At 44.9% G+C, this 17,194-nt stretch overlaps 1 protein-coding gene across 1 annotated transcript in view; it reads right to left on the bottom strand.

Annotated features, from left to right (window-relative positions):
* Window positions 1–17,194, bottom strand: part of DNAH6 (dynein axonemal heavy chain 6) — a 621,891-nt gene that overhangs the window by 291,541 nt on the left and 313,156 nt on the right. The window contains exon 41 of the mRNA XM_069743176.1: window positions 2,308–2,479. Within this exon, the coding sequence (XP_069599277.1) occupies window positions 2,308–2,479 (172 nt within the window). The remainder of the gene's footprint in view (window positions 1–2,307; window positions 2,480–17,194) is intronic.

A 17,194-nucleotide genomic window follows, 5' to 3' on the forward strand; every position in this document is an offset into this window, starting at 1 on the left:
TCAGAAACAAAATTTAATCTCAATACTTTGTAATATATCCTTTGTTGGCAATGACAGAGGTCAAACGTTTTCTGTAAGTCTTCACAAGGTTGCCACACACTGTTGTTGGTATGTTGGCCCATTCCTCCATGCAGATCTCCTCTAGAGCGGTGATGTTTTTGGCTTTTCGCTTGGCAACACGGACTTTCAACTCCCTCCAAAGGTTTTCTATAGGGTTGAGATCTGGAGACTGGCTAGGCCACTCCAGGACCTTGAAATGCTTCTTACGAAGCCACTCCTTCGTTGCCCTGGCGGTGTGCTTTGGATCATTGTCATGTTGAAAGACCCAGCCACGTTTCATCTTCAATGCCCTTGCTGATGGAAGGAGGTTTGCACTCAAAATCTCACGATACATGGCCCCATTCATTCTTTCATGTACCCGGATCAGTCGTCCTGGCCCCTTTGCAGAGAAACAGCCCCAAAGCATGATGTTTCCACCACCATGCTTTACAGTAGGTATGGTGTTTGATGGATGCAACTCAGTATTCTTTTTCCTCCAAACACGACAAGTTGTGTTTCTATCAAACAGATCCAGTTTGGTTTCATCAGACCATAGGACATTCTCCCAAAACTCCTCTGGATCATCCAAATGCTCTCTAGCAAACTTCAGACGGGCCCGGACATGTACTGGCTTAAGCAGTGGGACACGTCTGGCACTGCAGGATCTGAGTCCATGGTGGCGTAGTGTGTTACTTATGGTAGGCCTTGTTACATTGGTCCCAGCTCTCTGCAGTTCATTCACTAGGTCCCCCCGCGTGGTTCTGGGATTTTTGCTCACCGTTCTTGTGATCATTCTGACCCCACGGGGTGGGATTTTGCGTGGAGCCCCAGATCGAGGGAGATTATCAGTGGTCTTGTATGTCTTCCATTTTCTAATTATTGCTCCCACTGTTGATTTCTTCACTCCAAGCTGGTTGGCTATTGCAGATTCAGTCTTCCCAGCCTGGTGCAGGGCTACAATTTTGTTTCTGGTGTCCTTTGACAGCTCTTTGGTCTTCACCATAGTGGAGTTTGGAGTCAGACTGTTTGAGCGTGTGCACAGGTGTCTTTTTATACTGATAACAAGTGTTAACAGGTGCCATTACTACAGGTAATGAGTGGAGGAAAGAGGAGACTCTTAAAGAAGAAGTTACAGGTCTGTGAGAGCCAGAAATCTTGATTGTTTGTTTCTGACCAAATACTTATTTTCCACCATAATATGCAAATAAAATGATAAAAAAACAGACAATGTGATTTTCTGGATTTTTTTTTCTCAGTTTGTCTCCCATAGTTGAGGTCTACCTATGATGTAAATTACAGACGCCTCTCATCTTTTTAAGTGGTGGAACTTGCACTATTGCTGACTGACTAAATACTTTTTTGCCCCACTGTATATGTGTTTTTATATTTTGTAGTTTAATTCTGTAAGTATATTTGATTTGCTGTACATAGACTTTGTAATCTTTGTTATTCCTTGATTAAAAATATACAAAATATAGCACCGAAAATCATGTGTTTTTATCATAAACCATTAGATGTAATTTTCATCAAAAATTGAAAATATCTCGAAATCCTGATGTGATAGCCAAAAACGGAGTTCATATTCGTAATCAGCAGCCAAAATTGACTTAAAATGTGTTTTAAAACCTTTTGCCAGAAAAATTGCGTTGACCAGTGTTATCAATATCAAATCGAGTGGCTGGACATATTCCAAACCTTACAAATCAGCAGTTAACAGCTCCATAGACAGCTAGATGTACACTGTGTACAGAGTAGAACACCACTATATTATTTATGCATGGAGAGACCACTAAATAGTGTGATTGAGCTTGTACACTGTTTACATTTGACCACTGTCGGACCTGGTAAGAACTGATCGTGGGAGAACTTCTGTCCTACAGTGTTTAAATACGGATGTGTGAATATGGTGTTTCACACTAATTAAGCATGTTAACATTTAAATCTACATCTATGCATGTGATCTGTAGCTCTGTATCAGAAAAACAGTGCATTGAATCTTATAAAAGGTATACAAGTATAAAGAAATTAACCAGAACATATTTTACATAAAACTGACATTGTTAAATGAAATGTGGAGATTTAGTTTAAGGTGTTCACATAATAAAAATAGCAAAGAAAACATAATGCGGAACTTTTATTCTAACTATTATATAGAGATCATTATCCGAAAATTCTATTTAATTAAAAACTAAAACATACATTTCAGCTTTCTTAGCATTTTCAGTGAAAAAAAAACCTTTCAATGTTAGCATCATTGTACTACAGTACCTTGGACACATTTTGACAAGTCACGTAAGTTAAACACATAATGGGATTTTGCAGGAGTTGGGAGAAGATCAATGCTCATTCTATGGTAAATTTCCACTGCTGCATCCACTATATTAGTTGCACTCTGCTTTACAGCTGGAGGAAAATCCATCAAAAAGCCACTTAAAATTGCCTGTTTAAAGCAAGAAAACACAGAGTGACGAATACTTCTAATCAAAGCAGAAATTAGAAATGTTATTTTACAAGAAAGTATATAGAAGTTTCCGGTTACCATTGACATGAGACTCTTCTGCATATCTCTGTGGGTATACACTACCATACATTGCTCATTGACTCCCATTACAGAAAAAAAAAGTTTTCTGCATGGTACAGTATTGTAGAAATACAAAACCACAAAAATAGACTACAGTTTGCTATACAGTAAAAGAAAAAAAAAGACAAATTTTATACTGATGTACACCAGCCCAACAAGGGCCAAAAGTACACACACAAGGATCTTTCCCAGCAAGAAAATATGGAGCTTGAAAGTAGTGTGAACAATGCTACTTTAAAGAATAATGCTATCAGACAGTTAAGGAAATATTGAAATATAAAACATAATGCCCATTTTTCTTAAATTACAAAGAAGCAGAAAAAAGCAAAAAAAACAACAACACACAAATAACCATACACATAGTGGCACATGTATCAAAACGCCTAAATTGAAAAATGTATTTGTTACGCACAGCATCAAATCACAGTGCAACTTTCATTTTGCCAGATCAGCTGTGCGGTAGCAATGAGCAAGCGTGCTCATCCCTACTCGTTACTCGATCGATCATCGGTGTGCTAGGGATGCTCATTACTCAGTGAGTATTATTTAATGTTCGAGCGGGAGCTCAGGCCCCCGCCCCGCATGTTTGGCACTTTTTAGACCATAAACATGTGGGAATTGCCTGACATTCAATGTAATGCCGTAGCCACCTTGGTTGTGCCGAGCATAGCATCGCTGTTCTATATAAGACCAGTGATGCTATGCTCGGCACAATTTACTCAGGGCAGAGGCAGCGTAGGGAGAGGTGCTGGGGAGAGAGAGACAGAATTATAGCTGTGTATAGGCAGAGATTCAACCACATTAACATTTATTTTAAGAACAACAGTCCGTCATAGGGCTAATGATAATCAAAGCATTGCTATATTGATACTGCAGTCTTATACATTCATCTGAAGTGGGCAAATTTTCCTGGCATTCTAATACCTCAATTTTTTCAGCAGATACATTTTATAGTGCAACTGCTTCCCCTCCCCCCCCCAAAAAAAAAAAAATGTTTGCTAACTAAATCACATTGCTGCAGTAAGGGAAATAAGTATTTGATCCCTTGCGAGTCTGTAAGTTTGCCCACTGACAAAGACATGAACAGTCTATAATTTTAAGTGTAGGTTAATTCTAACATTGAGAGATAGAATATCAATAAACTAAAATCCAGAAAATTACATTGTATAAATTATATAAATGTATTTGCATTTTGCAGTGAGAAATAAGTATTTCATCCCTCTGGCAAACAAGGCTTAATACTTGATCGCAAAACCCTTGTTGGCAAGCACGGAACTCATATGTTTTTTGTAGTTGATGATGAGGTTTGCACACATGCCAGGAAAAATTTTGGTCCACTCCTCTTTGCAGATCATTTCTAAATCATTGAGATTTTAAGGTTGTTGCTTGGCAACTCGGAGCTTCAACTCCCTCCATAAGTTTTCTTTGAAATTAAGGTCTGGAGACTGGCTAGGCCACTCCATGACCTTTAATGTGCTTCTTTATGAGCCACTACTTTGTTGCCTTGGCTGTATGTTTTGGGTCATTGCCTTGCTGGACCACCCAGCCACGACATTTTTAACATCCTGGTGGATTGAAGGAGGTTGTCACTCAGAATTTTACGGTACATGGCTCCATCCATTCTCCCATTGTTGCAGTGAAGTAGTCCTGTGCCTTTAGCAGAGAAACACCCCCAAAACATAATGTTTCCACCTCCATGCTTGACATTGGGGACGGTGTTCTTTGGGTCATAGGCAGCATTTCTCTTCCTCCAAACACGGGAAGTTGAGTAAATGCCAAAGACCTCAATTTTTGTCTTATCTGATCACCGCACCTTCACCCAATCACTCACAGAATCATTCAGGTGTTCATTGAGAAACTTCAGACGGACGTGCACATGTGCCTTCTTGAGCAGGAGGACCTTGCAGGCACTACAAGATTTTACACCTTTACGGCGTAATATGTTACCAATGGTTTTCTTGGTGACTGTGGTCCTAGCTGCCTTGATATCATTAACAAGTTCCCCCTGTTAGGGCTGGCAGAAGGCAACTAATAATATAAGAATGGAAATAAGGTGCGTTCACAGCCCGGGGTCCTCCGTGCCAAGATGTTAACTGCTGCTCAGTAATGGCGGACACTATATTGTGGTCTAGTGGGTAACACACACGGGTTAAACGTTACCCGGTATGTACAGAGGCGGACTCGGTTGCCTCACTGATCCGCAATACCGCAGAGTGTGAATGCCGTACCCTGTTTAACTGCACAAAGCACAGCAGAATGAGCACTACTGTACAGTCACAGAACTCAGCCCCAAGGACGCAGGGTTAGAGTCCCTCTAGACCCACTAGCGCTCGGCGTCGCTTCAGCGATGCGCAAACTATCTAATGATTTAGCGCACAGAGTATGCACAGCATCGCACTGGCGAACGCCAATAACCACCCTAGCACACTAATTGCGCAGCACTGGCGAACGCTGCTATATTGATGCTGGTAAAATCGTGCTAAGTGCTGGATTGCACTAACTAGTGCTGTACTTACTCCATACACCCAACATCAAACAACAACACTAGGGAAGGGGAAGATTATTAGCTTTCACCAGATAACATACACGCATCCACAGACCACGATTTCTGTTTATACTAGCTCGGCCATGCGAACCTTTTATAGTTGCGGCCTTCCGAGACCTTGCCAGTGTTCCAATCAGAACTGCTTGAGGACCTGGGCATGTGACCTCTGACCTCCAATGAGAGGTCATCCCACAGGCATGCTCAGTAGGCAAAAAGCAGGACGTAGTCCCAGGAATGTCTGCTCACCACTGACTAATGCTGGTTACAATAGCTGGAGCTGAGGTGACAGCAGTAACCAGACGCACAACATCAGCTTGAGCAAGATGCTGAGACCGACGTCTATGCTGAGTAGGCAACTCTGCAGCTGGGGAAGAGTGGGATACCACAGAGGACATTGTTCGAGATTACACCAGTGCAGCAGTGGGAACTCAACACCTAACACCCACCTTGTAGTTTTAGGCTGATCTCTCACCTTCCTCATGATCAAGGATACCCCATGAGGTGAGATTTTGCATGGTGCCCCAGATCGATGTTGATTGACAGTCATTTTGTATTTCTTCCATGTTCTTACTATTGCAACAACAGTTGTCTCCTTCTCACCCAGCGTCTTACATATGGTTTTGTAGCCCATTCCAGCTTTGTGCAGGTCTATGATCTTGTCCCTGTCATCCTTATAAAGCTCTTTGGTATTGCCTATGTTGTAGAGGTTAGAGTCTGACTGATTAATTGAGTCTGTGGACAGGAGTCTTTGATAAAGGTGACTATGTAAGACAGCGGTCTTTAATGCAGGTAACGAGTTGATTAGGAGGGTCTAACTGGTCTGTAGGAGTCAGAACACTTAATGGTTGGTAGGGGATCAAATACTTATTTCTCACTGCAAAATGCAAATAAATTTATATAATTTATACAATGTGATTTTCTGGATTTTATTTTTGATATTCTATCTCTCAATGTTAAAATTATAGACTGTCATTGTCTTTGTCAGTGGGCAAACTTACAAAATCAGAAAAGGATCAAATACTTATTTCCCCCACTGTATATATATATATATATATATATATATATGTATATATATATATAAACAACTAGATTGTGGCCTGATTCTAACGCATCGGGTATTCTAGGATATGCATGTCCCCGTAGTATATGGACAATGATGATTCCAGAATTCGCGGCAGACTGTGCCCGTCGCCGATTGGTCGAGGCAACCTTTATGACATCATCGTCACCATGGCAACCATTATGACATCTACGTTGATACTGTGCCCGTTGCTGATTGATCGAGGCCTGGCGGCCTCGACCAATCAGACGCGGGATGTCTACGTCCTTTATGACATCATCGTCGCAGTGCCCGTCGCTGATTGGTCGAGGCCGCCAGGCCTCGACCAATCAGAGACGCGGGATTTCTACATCGATGCTGTGCCGGTCTCTGATTGGTCGAGGCCTGGCGGCATCGACCAGAGACGCGGGATTTCCAGGACAGACAGACAGAAAGACAGACAGAAAGACAGACAGACAGACAGACGGAAAAACCCTTAGGCAATTATATATATAGACTAGATTGTGGCCCGATTCTAACGCATCGGGTATTCTAGAATATGCATGTTCCCGTAGTATATGGACAATGATGATTCCAGAATTCGCGGCAGACTGTGCTCGTCGCTGATTGGTCGAGGCAACCTTTATGACATCATCGTCGCCATGGCAACCATTATGACATCTACGTCGATACTGTGCCCGTCGCTCAATCAGAGACGCAGGATGTCTACGTCCTTTATGACATCATCGTCGCTGTGCCCGTTGCTGATTGGTCGAGGCCTGGCAGCCTCGACCAATCAGAGATGCGGGATTTCCAGGACAGACAGACAGACAGAAAGACAGACAGACAGAAAGACAGACAGACGGAAAAACCCTTAGACAATTATATATATATAGATAGATAGATATATAGAGAGAGTTATATATATATATATATATATATATATATATATTAATATATACTTACCTTGTAATGTCTTCACATCCTGTTCCGTCCAGATGTGTCCGGATCCCAGAATTCCAAGTGGCTGAAGTTCACCGACCTCCATATTGGCACACCCAAGTGATGGAAACTGCTGGTGGTACCAGCCTCTTGCAATGTACCACCAGCGGAACACCACTGCACCACACACACACATATACTGTATACGCCGTATGCACCACACACACGCTCTTGAGCGGTATCACCAGTAGAACACCGTCTTAAACCGGGAACCGGGAGAAGTCAGCACATGGGGAAAGAGAGAGTGGATAGGTAGGTGAGCACATGGGGGCAGATTCTCAACGCTGCAAAGCCTGCCCCATCATGGCATAACCGCCCTCCCGAAGTGATAGCATCAGGCCTCCATCTAGTATATACACTGCTCAAGAAAATAAAGTGAACACTTAAACAACAGAATATAACTCCAAGTAAATCAAACTTCTGTGAAATCAAACTTAGGAAGTAACACTGTTTGACAATCAAGTTCACATGCTGTTGTGCAAATGGAATAGACAACAGATGGAAATTACTGGCAATAATCAAGACACACTCAATAAAGGAGTGGTTCTGGAGGTGGGGACCACAGACCACATATCAGTATCAATACTTTATGGCTGATGTTTTGGTCACTTTTGAATGTTGGTTGTGCTTTCACACTCGTGGTAGCATGAGATGGGCTCTACAACCCAGACAAGTGGCTCAGGTAGTGCAACTCGTCCAGGATGCCACATCAATGCGAGCTGTGGCAAGAAGGTTTGCTGTGTCTGTCAGCGTAGTGTCCAGAGGCTGGAGGCGTTACCAGGAGACAGGCCAGTACAACAGGAGATGTGGAGCGGGCCGTATGAGAGCAACAACCCAGCAGCAGGACTGCTACCTCAGCCTTTGTGCAAGGAGGAACAGGAGGAGCACTGCCAGAGCCCTGCAAAATGACATCCAGCAGGCCACAAATGTGCATGTGTCTGCACAAACAGTTAGAAACAGACTCCATGAGGATTGTCTGAGTGCCCGACGTCCACAGATGGGGTTGTGCTCACAGCCCAACACCATGCAGGATGCTTGGCATTTGCCACAGAACACCAGGATTGGCAAATTCACCACTGGCACCCTGTGCTCTTCACAGATGAAAGCAGGTTCACACTGAGCACATGTGACAGATGTGACAGAGTCTGGAAATGCCGTGGAAAGCGATCTGCTGCCTGCAACATCCTTCAGCATCACCGGTTTGGCAGTGGGTCAGTAATGGTGTGGGGTGACCATTCTTTGGAGGGCCCCACAGCTCTCCATGTGCTTGCCAGAGGTAGCCTGACTGCCATTAGGTACCGAGCTGAGATCCTCAGACCCCTTGTGAAACCATATGCTGGTGCGGTTGGCCCTGGGTTCCTCCTAATGCAGGACAATGCCAGACCTCATGTGGCTGGAGTGTGTCAGCAGTTCCTGCAAGATGACGGCATTGAAGCTATTAACTGGCCTGCCCGTTCCCCAGACCTGAATCCGATTGAACACATCTGGGACATCATGTCTCCAATGTCACGTTGCACCACAAACTGTCCAGGAGTTGGTGGATGCTTTTCTCCAGGTCTGGGAAGAGATCCCCCAGGAGACCATCCGCTGCCTCATCAGGAGCATGCCCAGGCATTGTATGGTGATCATACAGGCACGTGGAGGCCACATACACACTACTGAGCATTAATTTCTCATTTTGATGCATTTCCACTGAAGTTGGATCAGCCTGTAATTTGATTTTCCACTTTGATTTTGAGCATCGTTCCAAATCCAGGCCTCCTTTGGTTATATTTCATTCATTCAGATCTAGGATGTGTTATTTGAGTGTTCCCTTTATTTTTTTGAGCAGTTTATATATATATTTATATATATACTAAACAGGAAAAAGAAGGCAGCACTCCCAAAGTTTTCAAGTGAAAAAAGATGAAGATTTAATCGACCCACATCACTGTGCGACGTTTCGGCTCGCTGAGCCTTTTTCAAGCTTGAAAAAGGCTCAGCGAGCCGAAACGTCGCACAGTGATGTGGGTCGATTAAATCTTCATCTTTTTTCACTTGAAAACTTTGGGAGTGCTGCCTTCTTTTTCCTGTTTAGTATTCAATTTGGATGAATGTTTGGACCATTCTATCCAGGGGGCTAGGCACCCGCACCTGGTGAGCATTGTGCTGTTCCATTTTTCCTATTTATTTATATATATATATATATATATATATATATATATATATATATATATATATATATATTTACGTAAAAGTGCTTCTCACTAAATTAGAATGTCAAAAAGTTAATTTATTTCAGTTCTTCAATACATAAAGTGAAACTCATACACATGTGGTCAAAATTGTTAGTACCCCTCATTTAATGACAGAAAAACACACAATGGTCTCAGAAATAACTTGAATCTGACAAAAGTAATAATAAATAAAAGATCTATGAAAAAGAACAAATGAAAGTCAGACATTGCTTTTCAATCATTCCTCCACAGAATTAAAAAAAATAAAACTCAGGAAATAGGCCTGGACAGAAATGATAGTACCCCTGAAAATAATGTGACAAAAGGGACATGTTAAATCAAAGTGTGTCCACTAACTAGCAACACAGGTGTTAGGAGTCGAGTTTCCTCTGCTGCACAGGGGGAATCTCGATCCGTCTCTGCTGCGGGGTTACTGCTGCCTTTTCTGGCTCTCCTGTTGTACCCTGCACTGATCTGCGGCGAGCGGGCTTCTCTGGGACTAAGTCCTTATTTGCACACACTGAGCATGCCCAGGGCAAGATCTCCCGTTGGAGATCGAGGGTCACATGCTCAGGTACTGCAGCACGTCCCATTGGTCCTCCAGGAAGGTCCTGAAAGGGCAAAACTTCGGTAGCAGCTTCCTGTGCTGCAACTATATAAGCTGCGCATGACCGCACGGCCATGCACTAGTATTGTCTTGATAATATGTGTGTGTGTTGTGAGTGAAAGTCGCTCTTTAAATAACCCTCCCTATTGGATGACTGTTCGCGGAAGGTGTATGTTTGCTATCTAGCGCCCGACTTATCCTACAACACATTACACACATAACAGCGTCTAGTTGCTGTGACCGCCTGTACGGCGCCGTGTGCTTACCTGACCCAAACCTGGGTGGTTAGCGGCGTCCGTTTGTGCGGCACCGCACGCACTCTTGTGCCACTTAATTATAATTAATTAATAATTATATTATTTCTGTCACTCTGACACCCCAGTAGTGGTGTCGAGCGCATGAGGTCTTTATGAACTCAAATCCTAAGTCTTGGGATTGAGTTCTGAGACTCTTTGCTTGCGCTCTTTGTGCGGTACCGCGGCCCTGTGACGCAACAGAGTTCGCTTCCTTCACACAGGGTGAAGTTAACCCATGTGTGTATACTTATTGTACCACCATATCGTTTGTCTCTACTAGCAGCAGGGTTTTCACCTGCACGGTGGACCTCGGACTGCGAACGCACCTAATACCATAACATCTAATTCTTGGTGCGTTCCGCCAGTCCCTAACAGAATACTAGCGCCAAGGTCTGGCTAGTAATGACGGACGATCAGCAATCACAGCGGTACATCCAGCAGCTGGAGGGTAGTGTTGTGAATTCTGTGGCAGAGCTCCCTCCTGTGGTCACAAGTGGTACTTCGGCTGATTCTCTCTGTGAGCTTCCGTTGGTGGAGGAGAGTGGTACTGTGGCTTCTGAGTTTCCTTCCTCAGGTGATGTGGTGAAGTCGTTAGGTGCTGCTCTATTTAACTCCACCTAGTGCTTTGATCCTGGCCTCCAGTCAATGTTCTAGTATTGAACCTGTTTCCTCCTGGATCGTTCCTGTGGCCTGCTGCTCTGCATAGCTAAGTTCCGCTTTGCTATTTTGTTTGCTGTTTTTTCTGTCCAGCTTGTCTATTTGTTTTTTCTTGCTTGCTGGAAGCTCTGGGACGCAGAGGGTGTACCTCTGTGCCGTTAGTTCGGTACGGAGGGTCTTTTTGCCCCCTTTGCGTGGTTTTTGTAGGGTTTTGTGTTGACCGCAAAGTTTCCTTTCCTATCCTCGCTCTGTTCAGAAAGTCGGGCCTCACTTTGCTAAATCTATTTCATCTCTACGTTTGTCTTTTCTTCTTAACTCACAGTCATTATATGTGGGGGCTGCCTTTTCCTTTGGGGTATTTGTCTGAGGCAAGGTAGGCTTATTTTCTATCTTCAGGCTAGCTAGTTTCTCAGGCTGTGCCGAGTTGCATAGGGAGCGTTAGGCGCAATCCACGACTGCCTCTAGTGTGGTTGGAGAGGATTAGGGATTGCGGTCAGCAGAGTTCCCACGTCTCAGAGCTCGTTCTATGTTTTTGGGTTATTGTCAGGTCACTGTATGTGCTCTGACCTCTATGTCCATTGTGGTACTGAATTACCTTATCATAACAGTACTGGAGGCCAAAAGTACTAATGATTCTCAATAGAGGGAAAAAAGAAGTTCTGAGACCATTTTTTTTTCTCTGCACTGTGTTTTGCCTTTTTTTTCCCCTAGACATTTGGGTGGTTCAGGACACAGGTGTAGCGATGGACATTAAAGGTCTGTCTTCATGTGTGGATCAGCTCACGGCAAGAGTACAAAATATTCAAGACTTTGTAGTTCAGAATTCTATGTTAGAACCGAGAATTCCTATTCCTGATTTGATTTTGGAGATAGAACTAAATTTCTGAGTTTCAAAAATAATTGTAAACTATTTCTGGCTTTGAAACCTCGCTCCTCTGGTGACCCAGTTCAACAAGTTAGGATTATTTATTTTTTTTATACGTGGCGACCCTCAGGACTGGGCATTTTCTCTTGCGTCAGGAGATCCTGCATTAAGTAATATCGATGCGTTTTTCCTGGCGCTTGGATTGCTGTACGATGAACCTAATTCAGTGGATCAGGCAGAGAAAAATTTGCTGGCTCTGTGTCAGGGTCAGGATGAGATAGAGGTATATTGTCAGAAATTTAGTAAGTGGTCCGTACTCACTCAATGGAATGAAGGTGCGCTCGCAGCTATTTTCAGAAAGGGTGTCTCTGAAGCCCTTAAGGATGTCATGGTGGGATTTCCTATGCCTGCTGGTCTGAATGAGTCTATGTCTTTGGCCATTCAGATCGGTCGACGCTTGCGTGAGCGTAAATCTGTGCACCATTTGGCGGTATTACCTGAGCTTAAACCTGAGCCTATGCAGTGCGATAGGACTTTGACCAGAGTTGAACGGCAAGAACACAGACGTCTGAATGGGCTGTGTTTCTGTGGTGATTCCACTCATGCTATCTCTGATTGTCCTAAGCGCACTAAGCGGTTCGCTAGGTCTGCCACCATTGGTACGGTACAGTCAAAATTTCTTCTGTCCGTTACCTTGATCTGCTCTTTGTCATCGTATTCTGTCATGGCATTTGTGGATTCAGGCGCTGCCCTGAATTTGATGGACTTGGAGTATGCGAGGCGTTGTGGGTTTTTCTTGGAGCCCTTGCAGTGTCCTATTCCATTGAGAGGAATTGATGCTACGCCTTTGGCCAAGAATAAGCCTCAGTACTGGACCCAGCTGACCATGTGCATGGCTCCTGCACATCAGGAGGTTATTCGCTTTCTGGTGTTGCATAATCTGCATGATGTGGTCGTGTTGGGGTTGCCATGGCTACAAGTCCATAATCCAGTATTAGATTGGAAATCCATGTCTGTGTCCAGCTGGGGTTGTCAGGGGGTACATGGTGATGTCCCATTTCTGACTATTTCGTCATCCACCTCTTCTGAAGTTCCAGAGTTCTTGTCTGATTACCGGGATGTATTTGATGAGCCCAAGTCCGATACCCTACCTCCGCATAGGGATTGTGATTGTGCTATCGATTTGATTCCTGGTAGTAAATTCCCAAAAGGTCGACTGTTCAATTTATCTGTGCCTGAGCACGCCGCTATGCGGAGTTATGTGAAGGAGTCCTTGGAGAAGGGGCATATTCGCTCGTCATAGTCGCCATTAGGAGCAGGGTTCTTTTTTGTAGCCAAGAAGGATGGTTCGCTGAGACCTCGTATAGATTACCGCCTTCTAAATAAGATCACGGTTAAATTTCAGTACCCCTTGCCGTTGTTATCTGATTTGTTTGCTCGGATTAAGGGGGCTAGTTGGTTCACCAAGATAGATCTTCGTGGTGCGTATAATCTTGTGCGTATTAAGCGAGGCAATGAATGGAAAACTGCATTTAATACGCCCGAGGGCCATTTTGAGTATCTAGTAATGCCATTCGGACTTGCCAATGCTCCATCAGTGTTTCAGTCCTTTATGCATGACATCTTCCGAGAGTACCTGGATAAATTCCTGATTGTGTACTTGGATGACATTTTGATCTTCTCGGATGATTGGGAGTCTCATGTGAAGCAGGTCAGAACGGTGTTTCAGGTCCTGCGTGCTAATTCTTTGTTTGTGAAGGGATCAAAGTGTCTCTTTGGTGTTCAGAAGGTTTCATTTTTGGGGTTCATCTTTTCCCCTTCTACTATCGAGATGGACCCTGTTAAGGTCCAAGCCATCCATGATTGGACTCAGCCGACATCTCTGAAAAGTCTGCAAAAGTTCCTGGGCTTTGCTAATTTTTATCGTCGCTTCATCTGCAATTTTTCTAGTATTGCTAAACCATTGACCGATTTGACCAAGAAGGGTGCTGATGTGGTCAATTGGTCTTCTGCTGCTGTGGAAGCTTTTCAAGAGTTGAAGCGTAGTTTTTCTTCTGCCCCTGTGTTGTGTCAACCAGATGTTTCGCTTCCATTCCAGGTCGAGGTTGATGCTTTTGAGATTGGAGCAGGGGCTGTTTTGTCGCAGAGAATTTCTGATTGCTCGGTGATGAAACCATGCGCCTTCTTTTCCAGGAAGTTTTCGCCTGCTGAGCGAAATTATGATGTGGGCAATCGAGAGTTGCTGGCCATGAAGTGGGCATTCGAGGAGTGGCGTCATTGGCTTGAAGAAGCTAAGCATCGCGTGGTGGTCTTGACTGATCATAACAACTTGACTTATCTCGAGTCTGCCAAGTGGTTGAATCCTAGACAGGCTCGTTGGTCGCTGTTTTTTGCCCGTTTTGACTTTGTGATTTCGTACCTTCCGGGCTCTAAAAATGTGAAGGCGGATGCTCTGTCTAGGAGTTTTGTGCCCGACTCTCCGGGTTTATCTGAGCCGGCGGGTATCCTCAAAGAGGGAGTAATTGTGTCTGCCATCTCCCCTGATTTGCGGCGGGTGCTGCAAAAATTTCAGGCTAATAAACCTGATCGTTGCCCAGCGGAGAAACTGTTTGTCCCTGATAGGTGGACGAATAAAGTTATCTCTGAGGTTCATTGTTCGGTGTTGGCTGGTCATCCTGGAATCTTTGGTACCAGAGAGTTAGTGGCTAGATCCTTTTGGTGGCCATCTCTGTCGCGGGATGTGCGTTCTTTTGTGCAGTCCTGTGGGATTTGTGCTCGGGCTAAGCCCTGCTGTTCTCGTGCCAGTGGGTTGCTTTTGCCCTTGCCGGTCCCGAAGAGGCCTTGGACACATATCTCTATGGATTTTATTTCAGATCTTCCCGTCTCTCAAAAGATGTCAGTCATTTGGGTGGTCTGTGATGGCTTCTCTAAGATGGTCCATTTGGTACCCTTGTCTAAATTACCTTCCTCCTCTGATTTGGTGCCATTGTTCTTCCAGCATGTGGTTCGTTTACATGGCATTCCAGAGAATATTGTTTCTGACAGAGGTTCCCAGTTTGTTTCGAGGTTTTGGCGAGCCTTTTGTGGTAGGATGGGCATTGACTTGTCGTTTTCCACGGATTTCCATCCTCAGACTAATGGCCAGACCGAATGAACCAATCAGACATTGGAAACATATCTGAGATGCTTTGTTTCTGCTGATCAGGATGACTGGGTGTCCTTTTTGCCTTTGGCGGAGTTCGCCCTTAATAATCGGGCCAGCTCGGCTACCTTGGTTTCGCCGTTTTTCTGCAACTCTGGGTTCCATCCTCGTTTCTCTTCAGGGCAGGTTGAGTCTTCGGACTGTCCTGGTGTGGATACTGTGGTGGACAGGTTGCAGCAGATTTGGACTCATGTAGTGGACAATTTGACCTTGTCCCAGGAGAAGGCTCAACGTTTCGCTAATCGCAGACGCTGTGTGGGTCCCCGACTTCGTGTTGGGGATTTGGTTTGGTTATCTTCTCGTCATATTCCTATGAAGGTTTCCTCTCCTAAGTTTAAACCTCGTTTCATTGGTCCGTATAGGATTTCTGAGGTTCTTAATCCTGTGTCTTTTCGTCTGACCCTTCCAGATTCTTTTTCCATACATAACGTATTCCACAGGTCATTGTTGCGGAGATACGTGGCACCTATTGTTCCATCTGTTGATCCTCCTGCCCCGGTTTTGGTGGAGGGGGAGTTGGAGTATATTGTGGAGAAGATTTTGGATTCTCGTGTTTCAAGACGGAAACTCCAGTATCTGGTTAAGTGGAAGGGTTATGCTCAGGAACCCTGGGTCTTTGCCTCTGATGTCCATGCTCCCGATCTTGTTCGTGCCTTTCATATGGCTCATCCTGGTCGTCCTGGGGGCTCTGGTGAGGGTTCGGTGACCCCTCCTCAAGGGGGGGTACTGTTGTGAATTCTGTGGCAGAGCTCCCTCCTGTGGTCACAAGTGGTACTTCGGCTGATTCTCTCTGTGAGCTTCCGTTGGTGGAGGAGAGTGGTACTGCGGCTTCTGAGTTTCCTTCCTCAGGTGATGTGGTGAAGTCGTTAGGTGCTGCTCTATTTAACTCCACAGTCAATGTTCTAGTATTGGACCTGTTTCCTCCTGGATCGTTCCTGTGGCCTGCTGCTCTGCATAGCTAAGTTCCGCTTTGCTATTTTGTTTGCTGTTTTTTCTGTCCAGCTTGTCTATTTGTTTTTTCTTGCTTGCTGGAAGCTCTGGGACGCAGAGGGTGTACCTCCGTGCCGTTAGTTTGGTACGGAGGGTCTTTTTGCCCCCTTTGTGTGGTTTTTGTAGGGTTTTGTGTTGACCGCAAAGTTTCCTTTCCTATCCTCGCTCTGTTCAGAAAGTCGGGCCTCACTTTGCTAAATCTATTTCATCTCTACGTTTGTCTTTTCATCTTAACTCACAGTCATTATATGTGGGGGCTGCCTTTTCCTTTGGGGTATTTCTCTGAAGCAAGGTAAGCTTATTTTCTATCTTCAGGCTAGCTAGTTTCTCAGGCTGTGCCGAGTTGCATAGGGAGCGTTAGGCGCAATCCACGGCTGCCTCTAGTGTGGTTGGAGAGGATTAGGGATTGCGGTCAGCAGAGTTCCCATGTCTCAGAGCTCGTTCTATGTTTTTGGGTTATTGTCAGGTCACTGTATGTGCTCTGACCTCTATGTCCATTGTGGTACTGAATTACCTTATCATAACAGGGTAGGTTGGCGGCTCTAGAGCGTGCAACCTCAGCTGTGGACGTTACTGCTGTCGCTGTTCAGGCTGCAAGAGTAGCTGCAGCCAGTTTGTCCGCTGCCACCCCTGCTCCGACTTTATCCCGTCTCCCGCTTCCAGACAAGTTTGCTGGTGACAGTAAGCTATGTCGGGGATTCGTGAGCCAGTGCTCCATACATCTCAAGCTGCTGGCTACACGTTTTCCTATGGAACGGGCGAGGGTGGGATTCATTTTGTCTCTTTTGTCGGGTAGGGCGTTGGAGTGGGCAACGCCGCTTTGGGAACGTGGTGATCGTGTGGTACAGAGTGCTCCTATCTTCCTGGACGCTCTGAGGCAGGTCTTTTTGGGACCCCATGTCGCGCACGATACCGCGCTCCAATTGTTGGCAATTACTCAGGCTTCGTCCATGGTCAGCCAGTTCGCCATTCTATTCCGGACTCTAGCTTCTGAGCTGGAATGGCCGGATAAAGTCCTTATTCCGGTGTTCTGGAGAGGACTGGCAGATCATGTAAAGGACGCCTTGGCCACCAGGGAGATTCCCGCCACACTGGAGGAGCTTATTACTATAGCTACCCGCATCGATCTCCGTTTTAACGAGCGGAGGTTGGAGC

Source organism: Ranitomeya imitator, chromosome 1 (genome assembly GCF_032444005.1).
Source record: "Ranitomeya imitator isolate aRanImi1 chromosome 1, aRanImi1.pri, whole genome shotgun sequence".
NCBI lineage: Eukaryota > Metazoa > Chordata > Amphibia > Anura > Dendrobatidae > Ranitomeya > Ranitomeya imitator.